The sequence below is a fragment of the Tursiops truncatus genome, chromosome 12 (assembly GCF_011762595.2).
Source record: "Tursiops truncatus isolate mTurTru1 chromosome 12, mTurTru1.mat.Y, whole genome shotgun sequence".
NCBI lineage: Eukaryota > Metazoa > Chordata > Mammalia > Artiodactyla > Delphinidae > Tursiops > Tursiops truncatus.
In genome coordinates, this window is record NC_047045.1 from 627,969 (window position 1) to 640,879 (window position 12,911).

The 12,911-nt window shown below is 46.0% G+C and overlaps 1 protein-coding gene and 1 long non-coding RNA gene across 2 annotated transcripts in view; one reads left to right on the forward strand and one right to left on the reverse strand.

Annotated features, from left to right (window-relative positions):
* LOC117314454 (uncharacterized) overlaps positions 1 to 6,862 on the reverse strand; it is a 30,888-nt gene extending 24,026 nt beyond the window's left edge. Inside the window, exons 1-3 of the long non-coding RNA XR_012324658.1 lie at positions 6,762 to 6,862; positions 3,640 to 3,776; positions 318 to 454 (exon numbers count right to left, since the gene is read on the reverse strand). This is a non-coding gene — a long non-coding RNA (uncharacterized lncRNA). The remainder of the gene's footprint in view (positions 1 to 317; positions 455 to 3,639; positions 3,777 to 6,761) is intronic.
* A 633-nt stretch (positions 6,863 to 7,495) lies between these two features.
* LOC117307537 (centrosomal protein of 78 kDa-like) overlaps positions 7,496 to 12,911 on the forward strand; it is a 28,745-nt gene continuing 23,329 nt past the window's right edge. Inside the window, exon 1 of the mRNA XM_073789322.1 lies at positions 7,496 to 10,826. Coding sequence (XP_073645423.1) covers positions 10,692 to 10,826 — 135 coding nt within the window. The 5' untranslated portion in view covers positions 7,496 to 10,691. The remainder of the gene's footprint in view (positions 10,827 to 12,911) is intronic.

A 12,911-nucleotide genomic window follows, 5' to 3' on the forward strand; every position in this document is an offset into this window, starting at 1 on the left:
CCTCCTCTTTGCTGCAAACCTCAGCATTTCAGTGTTTTGGCTTGCTGCGCCTCAGACAGAATGGTTGGGAGCAGTGGCACAGGTCCCTTGCCTGTGAGGGAAGCTGGTTCCTAGTAGTCACGTTGCGGATGTTTTCTCCTCTCGGGTGGGGGTGCGGCAGACATCCTGCTCTTCCGGAAAGGGAGAAACGCAGGTGCCAAACCCTTGCCCTCAGCGTCACCGTCACCTAGGAGCTTGTTAGAAGCACAGAATCCAGGCCCCACCCAGAACTACTGAATACCAGCCTGCATTTAACAAGATCCACAAGAGAGGCATACCCATATTAAAGTTGGAGAGGCACCAAGCTGTCATCGTCTTCTCCGCAGCTAATGAAAACGAAGCAAAGATTCATCCCGAGCCGACTCTGCCTCAGTCACCTGGATATCACATGAGCTCATTTAATCCTCCCCAGAACCTGCAAAAGAGACTGAGGGTCAGAGTGGTCTAGCACCCAAGGTTCCATAAAAGAGCATGACCAAGGCTCACTGGAGCCCAGACTTCCAAAAAAGAAGGCCCCTGAGCACAGCATGGCACCACCGCAGCCCAAACCGTGGGCCTCGAGGGTAGGCCAGACTCCCCACGCAGAGTTCACACCATTCGACAGATGCCCACAGCAGACCACATGGCAATATGAGAAGGAAGTTCTGATTGTGGAATCTCTGAATTTTGAGATTTAAAGAAAAAAATCTGTTTTCGCGGGATGGTTAAAACAGTTCTACCAAGGAGTAAAGGGAGGGCATCTCAAGGCCCCTTCTGGACTAAGAATTTAATGCCTACTTATTGAGAAATGCTCCGTGCATTTGCTCAGCCCTACGTCAAGATGAAGTTCTCTGTGCCCTAGAAGCTTAGGTTCTAAAAGGGCCACAGAAATGGGTGAGACCTAAAAAATGCCAGAACGATGCAACGGCCTTAATCAGACTGTCTTTGCTTTGCCTTGCTTACAAGTCACTGACTTGAAACTGAATACGGTGTCATGTCTTTATGTTTCTTGAAGCTTTTTTTTTTTTTTTTACAAAAGATCATATAAAGATTTTCTAACATGGTAAAACTTTTATATTGTATTTTTCTTAAACTGGAGTGTGGTACATTTACCCTCCATCAGATGATTGCTTATAACTCACCTTGCTTTATTAAGAATACCGCTAGAGGCTTCTATGTCCCTACTAAAAAAAAATACATTTTCAGGCCCTTTCAAACCAACGAAAATCCAAGATTTCAGAGCACAAGATAATGAAAATTCTCTCTATCCGTGTCTTTTACTACTTTTAATCTGTTAACAGTCCCTAAGTGTCTCAGATGAAAGGTACTGTCGCGGGAATTGACATCGTTAACAGCATTCCATACAGGTAAGTCTTGATTGTTCCAATTTCTCAAAAAGTTGGACACATTTACCGCCTCTATGACATCTCTAGGGTGTGTGGAAGAAATAAAAAAGAGGCCTGTACAATGTATTTCTCAAAATATACACACAAATAGTTTGCACATACAAACAGGGAAACCTTATAAATAATGTATGGGGAGCAAAGTATCGTCGGTAACGGAACTACTCATTTCGAAAGACAACACTGTCACCAAGTGTCCCCTCACCAAAACTGACTGGGAATTTTTAGGGGCCACCAAACCAGAGGTGGAGATTTTTAGGCACATTCTTGCCAGAAAAGAGAGCCTAGGGCTTAAACCACTCAACTTGTTGGCACGAATGCCAGGGCAACCCAAGCAAGTGGATATACAAGCCTACGTAACGCTTGGAAGTAGGACGCTTTGGGGGACTACACCTGGACTGGTACTGGCCTCCCTCCCCAAAGGGACAAGGAGAGCAGAAACCTGGATGGAGTCAAGAGAGAGAAAAAAGAAAGGCAAGGCTGGGTATGGAGCAACGTGTGGATCCAGGAACATGTGTCTCAGAACTGCCGGGGCTCTGCAGACCAGCTGCATCCCCATTCTCCTTGACCCTCATTGGTATGATGAACTCAGGGTGGGCGCATCCCGGCTGCCAAGTCACTTCCACCTGTCCATGGAGTTGACAGTTACCTGCTCACAGTGAACCAACCTCTCTGGACCTAACAGCTACTGCAGGAGGCGGTAGTGGAGAACAAGGTGACGACAACGACCAGATGCGAAAGAGGAAGAGACGTCCAGTGGACCGACTGGGTGGACTGATGGTGTGGGGTTAAGTCTGCAGAGATAAAGGGCCCAGAGGTAGAAAAGGGAAGGGGAACCACGAGGATATGGTCAAGCCCCATCGTATGGATAGTTCATCCATATGTTGTATGCAAATTCCATTCAATTTGCTCTGAGTGAACAAGAGAGAACAAAATTATCCTTTAAACCATGTCAGTGACTTTATTTACCATCTCATTTGATGAGCTCATAGCCCAGGGTCAGAGGGAAATGGGAGCTGTGAGTCTGCCATCTCTCAGGAAGTCTCAGGCCTCAGAGGCCCCTCAGAGCCAAACTACCTCACCTTTTGCACTTTTCAAGCAACCTTATTCCTAAGCGCGAGTCACCCTCTTCATCAGGTTCTCCAAGAAACAGCAATCTCTCCCAATGAGAGAGGAAAAATGGGCTACTTTGGCTTGCTGAGGCACAATAGGTAGTTCTCCAAAATGGTACCTGCCTGGGGCATTTTTCAAGAAAATTAAGCATCAGTGGTGATTTGTTTGTCTTCACATAACGTATGACCCAGATGTGCTGAGAAATAAGAAAAGGACGAACGAATCAAGGGCAGCTGATCCAAGGAGGCAAGGGGCAACTTCCACAGCCTACGTGGAAAGCTAGAGGGAGGGACCATCCAGCTGGTGGGAGCTGAAGACAGGGGCCAGTCCTCCTTGGGCTCGGGATGCCACCCCCTCTTCCTACACCTTCACGCTCTCCTTCTCTTTTGGCCCCTCCCAGCCATATTAAAGAGCCACAAGGAAATGCTCTCCTCCATTCCATTCTCCTGTCCTCCTATCCACCCCTCCCTTCTTTCCCTTTGCCATCAATTTCTTGACTTGCCCCCCATTTCTCCCCTCCCATCTACACTGCGATCTGGTTTCTGCCCCACTACTCTCGTGAAACTGATCTCCTTGAAGCCCCCAATGATTTCTCCGTTGACAAGTCCAGGGGACTACTTCTCAATCCTTATCTTTGTGACCGCCAAGCCGAGTTAGATCTTAAACAACGTCTCTGCCCTGCTTCTTTACTCTTTATCCCACAGATACCCAAAGCCCCTTGCCTTTGGGGAGGCGGATTTGAGACCTATTGTCACATCACGTCCTCGCTTGACTGCCCTGAGAATAAACCTCCTCTTTGCTGCAAACCTCAGCATTTCAGTGTTTTGGCTTGCTGCGCCTCAGACAGAATGGTTGGGAGCAGTGGCACAGGTCCCTTGCCTGTGAGGGAAGCTGGTTCCTAGTAGTCACGTTGCGGATGTTTTCTCCTCTCGGGTGGGGGTGCGGCAGACATCCTGCTCTTCCGGAAAGGGAGAAACGCAGGTGCCAAACCCTTGCCCTCAGCGTCACCGTCACCTAGGAGCTTGTTAGAAGCACAGAATCCAGGCCCCACCCAGAACTACTGAATACCAGCCTGCATTTAACAAGATCCACAAGAGAGGCATACCCATATTAAAGTTGGAGAGGCACCAAGCTGTCATCGTCTTCTCCGCAGCTAATGAAAACGAAGCAAAGATTCATCCCGAGCCGACTCTGCCTCAGTCACCTGGATATCACATGAGCTCATTTAATCCTCCCCAGAACCTGCAAAAGAGACTGAGGGTCAGAGTGGTCTAGCACCCAAGGTTCCATAAAAGAGCATGACCAAGGCTCACTGGAGCCCAGACTTCCAAAAAAGAAGGCCCCTGAGCACAGCATGGCACCACCGCAGCCCAAACCGTGGGCCTCGAGGGTAGGCCAGACTCCCCACGCAGAGTTCACACCATTCGACAGATGCCCACAGCAGACCACATGGCAATATGAAAAGGAAGTTCTGATTGTGGAATCTCTGAATTTTGAGATTTAAAGAAAAAAATCTCTTTTCGGGGGATGGTTAAAACAGTTCTACCAAGGAGTAAAGAGAGGGCATCTCAAGGCCCCTTCTGGACTAAGAATTTAATGCCTACTTATTGAGAAATGCTCCGTGCATTTGCTCAGCCCTACGTCAAGATGAAGTTCTCTGTGCCCTAGAAGCTTAGGTTCTAAAAAGGCCACAGAAATGGGTGAGACCTAAAAAATGCCAGAACAATGCAACGGCCTTAATCAGACTGTCTTTGCTTTGCCTTGCTTACAAGTCACTGACTTGAAACTGAATACGGTGTCATGTCTTTATGTTTCTTGAAGCTTTTTTTACAAGAGATCATATAAAGATTTTCTTCCATGGTAAGACTTTTATATTGTATTTTTCTTAAACTGGAGTGTGGTACATTTACCCTCCATCAGATGATTGCTTATAACTCACCTTGCTTTATTAAGAATACCGCTAGAGGCTTCTATGTCCCTACTAAAAAAAAATACATTTTCAGGCCCTTTCAAACCAACGAAAATCCAAGATTTCAGAGCACAAGATAATGAAAATTCTCTCTATCCGTGTCTTTTACTACTTTTAATCTGTTAACAGTCCCTAAGTGTCTCAGATGAAAGGTACTGTCGCGGGAATTGACATCGTTAACAGCATTCCATACAGGTAAGTCTTGATTGTTCCAATTTCTCAAAAAGTTGGACACATTTACCGCCTCTATGACATCTCTAGGGTGTGTGGAAGAAATAAAAAAGAGGCCTGTACAATGTATTTCTCAAAATATACACACAAATAGTTTGCACATACAAACAGGGAAACCTTATAAATAATGTATGGGGAGCAAAGTATCGTCGGTAACGGAACTACTCATTTCGAAAGACAACACTGTCACCAACTGTCCCCTCACCAAAACTGACTGGGAATTTTTATGGGTCGCCAAACCAGAGGTGGAGATTTACAGGAACCTGAGATGTTTGAAAAATGGTTTTGGACGTCCTCCTCGAGGAAGGCAACAAGCGCCATCCCAAATTGCAAAAATAGCTCCAGGTTGACTCCTTGTGTCCTCACTCTTTGTAATGTAACATTCCAACTTCTCCCATCAAGAGGCAGACTTGATTTCCCCACCCTTAAAGTTAGGTGACTTGCCATGGCCAATAGAAGGCAGCAGAAATGATGGTGTGCCAGCTCAGAACTAGGTCCCACGATGCTTCTACTCTCCCTCTCGGAGCACTGCTACCGCCATGAGCACAAGCCCCAGTTACTAGCTGGGGCATAAGAGGCATGTGGCCCCGTCAGTCCCCCAGCCCGGCTACAGCCAGCCCACAGCTGACCCCACAGGGGTAGCAGCAATTCCAGCCATGATAAGCAGGGTTGTGAGGAAGAATTAAGAGCATAAGCATATGCTATAATTTATAAACCACTCTGTCAACCTACGACATTATTTTTCAAAAGCATTTTTGTTATTTTGAATCCCTGCGTGGACATATTGAAAACAGCACTCCAATGATTGCTGGAGAGCAAAGGACGCAACCTGAAATTGAGAGTAAAATATATTAGTTTATCCAGATTCACATATTTGTATAAATTACTAGAAAATCATCTGAAGAAAAACAGACCCCAAAGAAAATACAGTCCAGGGTCAGCTGGGGAGTGGCTGTGTTTGGGAAAGTGGTCACACCAGGGACTCTTCAACAGGAATGGTAATGTTTCACTTCACACACTGGCTGGAGGACACAGGAGTGTCTGCGATGTTATAATGTGAGCACGTTGCATGTAAAAGCCACTGCTGACCACATCTAGGGGATCTGATGCGTGGGAGCTGGTAGTGGGTGGAGGCATCCAGAAGGTGGTGGTAGAAGAGGAACGTTGTACACGTAACGCCTAAGGCCTGACCAGAGGACGACCACTGTTCTAGAAACTGGACACAAATCCAACTTCTACGGCCAATCTTAGAAGACAAACTGAGGCATATTTAAAGTTTTAACACTTTATGTGAGCAAAAATAGATTCAATTCAGGCACCACAATGCGGAAGAGGTGAGGAGCACTCCAGCCACAGGAGCTGCAGAGATGTTTATTTTAAAAGGGCAGAAGCAGAGCAAGGAAATGACTGATTTGCTATGGCTTTAACGCCTAGTTGGTGGTTTGTGACTGGTTGTCCTCAGCGGTTTTCGTCACCCTGAGGCGTTGACAGGCTTAGATTTTGGTTGGTTTACGTAAGCAGCCGCATCACTAGAGCCACTGCGGTCTAACGGCCTCCTTGCAGGGTTAATTTACTGACACCAATCGTCTGAGTCCTTCCTCTCACTCAGTCACTTCACTTCCTACGCCTCAGTTTCTCCTCTGTAAAGTGGATATTCAGTAGTAAATTCTCGGAGTTGTCAGTACAAATAAATAAACAAAGTGATTATTAGTAACCACGATCATGTCCTGAATGCACGGAACACGTCACCGTTTGCCAACCACCGTGTCAAGTCAGCAGAAACTACAGAAATTAAGGGCTCTCCGCAGAAATTCACACACCCGCGCACCAGGTAACGGACCACAGGCAAACGTTCACTCAGCCTTTCCTGTGTCCCTCACGAAGTGCACACTCTCTCCTGGGCGGCGCGAGCACAGACACTTAGTGGGAGTTTACTTTTAAAATGCGCTGATACAATCATGTCTCACTTTTGTTTGGATCAGTCAGCAAACGCGTTTTCGAAACCCCAAATTCTCCACACCGCCTACCTTTCGCGCCGTCCTAGTCTCGAAGCTTCCACCACTGCTCCTCAAGCCGGGTCCCCTTGGGAGGCGGGGCTGCGTGCTGGCGCACAGGGCGTGCGCTGACGTCCTCGAGCCCCGCCTCCAAGGTCCCGCCCGGAAGTTTAAACCGCCGCGCCGCGTCTCGCGGGGCGTTGAGGCCGGCGCCAACAGCCGGCGATGCGGGGTCACGGGGTCGTGGCATGGAGGGGGCTGGCGTAGCTGGGGCCCGTGGCCCTGCGTCTTCCGCCTGCTACGTGGGTCCTGCCCACGCTGCGGCGCCGCAGCCGCCGGGCGGTGGGCGCCCGAGGGGCCGGGAGGCGAGCAGGGACCGCCAGGCGGCTGTGGGCGTCGTGTCCGCAGCCAGCGTCCCCGAGGCCACGCTCCGGCCATGATCACTCGGTGAAGCTGCGCCGCGACAGCGTGGCCGACTTCTGGCGCTGTGAGGAGCTGTGTGCGCTGCAGGACTCGCTGCCTCTGCCCGCCGTTCGCGCTTCCCTGCGGGAGGGCTGCTGGACTTCAACGCCGACCGCCTCCGTGGGGTTGACTGGACGCCGCTCATGAGCACCCTCTGCCCGTGATCTGTATCCAGAGTTTCTTCCAGCCACGGCTTGGCGAGATAGGTTTGTAGTTCCCGCTTCCAGGGGCCCTCATGTGGGCGCTGAGAAGCGGGGTTTTAGATGGTGCAAGGTGGAGGGTGGGCACTAGAACCGGTGCCCGGTGCCCGGGTGTGCGTGCACTAGACGGGGCGTGCGGCTTAGGACCCCTGCCAGCTCGGTGACCCCGGCCGAGTGCTTTAAGGCTTCTAGGTCTCAGTGTTCTCATCTGTTGCATGGGCTTAACAGGACCCACTCTCTGTGGAGGTTACAAGGTCTCACTCTGTTAATGCTTATAGACTCTACAATGTAGAACACTTAGCACAGTTTGGAGCGTCGTTAATGGTTGCACAGATGTTACCTGGTGTGTTGAATGACTTTGCCTGGTACAGACCAAAGCGATTAGGAAATTGATATATCCCAGCTTCATTTCCTTTCCATTCAAACAGGGCTCAGGAAAAAGAAATTTTTTTTCAATAGTATCCTATAGTGGAAAGAGCACCAGTGTGAAGGCAGCTTAGAGTTTGAATTCCAGGACTTATGCTCTCTGTGGCCTGGGCAGGTTTCTTTTGCGCTACAATCCCCACACTTGTAAAATGACATTAAAAACCACTCTTTCTGTGGGTTCTTAGAATTAATTAAGCAGGATATGTGTGTAAAGTATCCTGGTACTTGAATGAGTTGTCAGAACCAAGGGCTGCTGGAGACGACGCTTCTGCCCTAGGTAAGCTCCCCTTCTACTGGGTGGCAAGTAAACACAAGCACAGTAGTCAGTGTTCTGGAAGAAGTGAGTTCTGGTGCTACAAAGCATAGAATCTCTTTTTTCTTTAATTTAATTTTTATTTTATATTGGAGTATCGTTGATTTACAATATTGTGTTAGTTTCAGGTGTACAGCAAAGTGATTCAGTTATACATATATCCATTCCTTTTCAGATTCTTTTCCCGTACAGTTTGTTACAGGATACGGAGTAGAGTTCCCTGTGCTATGCAGTAGGTCCTTGTTGATTATCTATTTTATATATAGTCGTGTGTATATGTTATTCCCAAACTCCTAATGTATCCCTCCCCGCCATCTTTCCCCTTTGCAGAGCATAGAATCTTGGAAGGGAAAGTTCAGGGTAGGCTCTTGGAGGAGGTGCCATCCTTTCTAAGGATATGTAGAAGCTCCTGGGGTGGCAGGAGGGAGCAGTGTGTGTCAAAGTTTGAGAAATATAAAAAAATATGGCAAAACTCAGGTACAGGACTGGAACTCAGGGTTTGGGAAAGCAATGAGAGTTGATACTGGAAACCTAGTGGGGCCCCACAGAAAGGGGCCTTGTTTGTCATGTCAGAAGTTTGGATGTTTATCCTGAAGGCTGTGGGAAACACCAAAGAACAGTGAAATGGAATTCTGGTTTAGAGGCTCACTGGGACCTCCATGTGGAAGGCAGTTGATTGGGTGCAGCGTGAATTGTAATCAAAGGGTCCCACTTAAGTTATAAAAGGTGGGACTGGATTTTGCAGATCTGAGAGAGAATGGGTGAGGCCTGGTGACCAGTTAGAAAAGGGAGGGCAGCAAGAGTGGGTGACAGTTTACAGCTGCATCTTTTTGTGAGATACAGAGCACAGTAGAGAGGGATTGGAGGTGGGGAGAGGATCTTACTTGATCTTCAGTGCTTTAGAGGGGCCTGGTAGAGGGGCCAGGTCTGGGCCCAAGATACAGATCTGGGCTTTCTGGAAGGACAGGTGTTTGAAGGCATGGGAGAGACTTAGGTTATCCACAAGAATATCCAAAGAGTCATAGGTCTGAGAGTTTTTTAAGTGGGTATATTTGAGGATGTTTATAAGCTGAGAGAAAGTAGCCAGCAGAGGAAGGGTGTGAAGATCTAGGAAAGGAAATGATTTTTCGTTTGTTTTCGAAAAGCTGAATACTTATCGTGTGCCTGGCCCTTTACTAGGATCTGGGGTTCACACCATCTGTTCTCTCTCCTGCAAGGACAGTTCAATTCATCCCCTGGTGAACAGAAGTCAGATTATTCTTTGCATCCCATTCAGGTGTAAGAACTGTTCTGTACCTCTGAAGGGACTTTACTTAAGCAGAGTAATAAGTTAGAAATCAAAAGAAATTAGAGCTGGAAAGGACCTTAAAGGCCACTGTACTTAATTTTGCCACATATTTTACATTGAATGTAACAAAAATTTATTGTTGAGCCCTTTCTCTTCAGAGTTCCTTCACTGAACTTCCTTTATGTCTTGAATCCAGTGGGGCTAGCTTGTAGATTTTGGCCTCCTCTTAAATTTGCTTCTTCATCCATATTACATTTTGCCCAGACTATGGCAGAAACTCCTGGGTGCTTTCGCAGCTCCTGGGCTCAGCTCCTCTATCTGCCTACTCGGGTTGAGTGATCTTGTAACATAAAAAGCTATGCTTAAAATAATGCTGCTAATGGCTTGCCCACACAGAGTTAGTTCATACTAGCCACCCAGCGTGTGCTCTACACGGAGGCGTGTAGTCTGCACTGTGCTGGGCCAAGCCTCATGGGGCTCTTTTTTTTTTTTTTGCGGTACACGGGCCTCTCACAGTTGTGGCCTCTCCCGTTGTGGAGCATAGGCTCCGCACGCGCAGGCTCAGCGGCCATGGCTCACGGACCTAGTCGCTCCGTGGCATGTGGAATCTTCCCGGACTGGGGCACGAACCCGTGTCCCCTGCATCGGCAGGCGGACTCTCAACCACTGCGCCACCAGGGAAGCCCCGTCATGGCGTTCTTTGGCCCTGAGGAAGGGGAACTTTGTGGGATCACTCCCTTTGTCTAATTGGTCCTTCAGCAGCGGGGCGCCTTTTTCTAATCAGCGGAGGCACCCTTACTCAGCTAGTGGTAGTCCCAGGCCTCGTCACCTGTGGGATAAAAGCCATGCTCTCTCCCAGGCTTGCTTCTGCCAGCATCTCTATTTTCCTTTGTGTCTCTTCTCACACTTGGACCCCTGGCCTTTAGTCGTCCCCACCTGAAGTATTTACAGTGCCCAGCAGGAGTCAGGCTTGAGTGTCTTTTCACAGATGTTCCCTCTGCAGTTAATGCACCTCCTACTCCAACTCTGCATAGCCTCATCTTTCTAGATTCTACTTCAGGGTTCTCATGAAGCTGTCACTTAGATATAACTTTTTGCCTCCATAGGCACCTCTATGCATAAAGGTTATGTTTATTTATCTCATGTGATTGAAATTTTGAGTTTATACATCTTCCTCCTTAATGAAGGCTTTAAGGGCAGGAGTCGTTTCTAATCCTTAGCACAGAGCAGATGCTTTTTTTCTTTTTATTTAGGTGCTTTTTAATGATGATAAAATGTATGGTTTAAACCACTCATTTTACAATATTTTTGCTTTAGGTTGTGACAGAAATGAAGTTTACAGAAGTCGTGTTCCTGCGGTAAGAAATAAAGATGTGACCTTCCAGTTGTGTAAAGCTCATGAAGGCTGTGTAAGTGCATCGGGTGCGCTAAGGAACCTGGAGCTAAGTGGGCTAGTTCTGAGAGAGAGAGACTTAACTATGTTAACAAAATTAAGCCTTCATTGTGTCCTGCCAACCTTTGATAGTTGCTTTTGGGGCAAACTAAAGCAATAAAATTTTAAACTGTTCCTCCCCATTAAAGGGATTGAATATTTGGCCACTTTGGTGAACCTGTGTCTTGCGAATTGTCCAGTTGGAGACGGAGGTTTCGAAAGTGAGTTTCAGTCTTGTTTAAGTCTCTTCCCATCGGACTGGTCTCGTGATTTCCTACACACCATGTCTGTCTACCTTTTCCTGTCTACCTTTTCTTGGTGTTGTGCATGCGTGGATTGTCTCCTGTACCTGCTCAAACCTTGGTCCATTCTCATTTGTACCATGGAAGTTTGTCATGCTGGATACTGTCAGAATTAATCTTACTTAAGTTTGTGTTAAGCCACAAACCACATGTTTTGTATATTTCCTGTTTTTTGTGTTTCTTTATATTTTTATGGTTTCTCGTCAAGAAATATTATGGGAAGGGAAATAGCAAGATGTAAAGAGCAAAAAAGTCATCATTCTCTTTAAATTGTTAGAACATCTATCTGCAATCATAATTATAATGCACTGTGGTATGTGTTCAAATAGGAAATATATGTAACGTCCCGTAGGAGCAGCAAACTCAGTGGTGTTGGTGAGGGTGTATGATGGACCTAATCACAAAGCAGGTGATTGATTGGGGTCCTGAAACATTAGTGTACGTTCCCTGTGTCCATTAGTGGTCTGAAGGGGTAAGGAAGCCTGCCTTTCAATTTGAGGAAACAGAGGGTTTGAGGTCCTCCCTCTTCTATTGCTCTAGTATACTGCATAGCAGCTAATAAAATACTGGGTTTATAGTTGACATTTAAATCACTGATTGATCATCAAGGTTGGCATGTATCATTGGAACTGAAAATCGGAAGAGTCTTATGCTCTTTAGGTTTTTCTTTTTTTTCCTTTGTCTCAAAAGTATGTAGTACTTTACTGAGTGGTTGGGAAGAAAGTTTGCAGTATCCAGTGTATTCAGTTTTAGTATCTAAATAGAATTAAACTGTTGCTGTAAACTGGAATAACTTTGTTACTGACAAGCTTTAGAATGCATCAGTTCATCAATTACCTGTTTGGGAAGATTGTAGTTAATGATTTTAAGAATGTGGCTGTAAACCTCCAATTGACTCAAGAAAAGCAAATAAGTCAAGATTGACAAATGTATAGGCTCTTCATCTTACTGTGTGTGTGGGTTTTTTTTTTTTCCTTTTAGTTATTTGGCAAGGTGTAAAGAACTCTATCACTCTTAAGACAGTAAACTTCACGGGGTATAATCTGACATGGCAGGGAGCAGATTACGTGGCCAAGATCTTAAAGGTGATTTTATGTTTAAACTTTCATGAAAACATATGTGATTGAAGCACATTAATACATTGACACAGATGGCAGTTAATTTTTGTCTTTTGATACCTGTGAGTGCATCTTTCGTTTTGTTGAAAGAATAAGACCAGTTTTCAGTTTGGGATTCTACCATTTAGTAAAGATAGTCCACTTAATTTTAGAAATAGGAGATTTAATATATAATACATAATAATACTTCTATGTATTTTTAGTTACTGAAAACATTGATTGTGATGCTGTGAAGAAACTATGCCTTTATAGTCTTCAAGATTTAAATGAATCAAGTGTCTATTAGCTGCTGTAGTTTATAAACTAATAAACATCACTACATCGGCAACTTGTAAATACAGTTTTTAATGCCTTAACAACTTTACAGTGGTTATAATTACTGTATTTAGGCCTAAATTATTTAATAATTTGACATGAAGTCTTTTTAATAGTTTGATGGTGCACATCAGGGATAGGTAAACTATGGCTGGTGGGCCAGATCCAGCCCGTCGCCTGATTTTTTAAAGAAAGTTTTTTTGGAACATAGTGGAACCCATTGTTTGCATGGTAGCTATGGCTACTTTCAGCCTACGCCAGTGGGGTTGAGTAGTTGCAACAGAAACTGTATAGCCCACAAAGCTGGAAATGTTTAAATTTAGATTT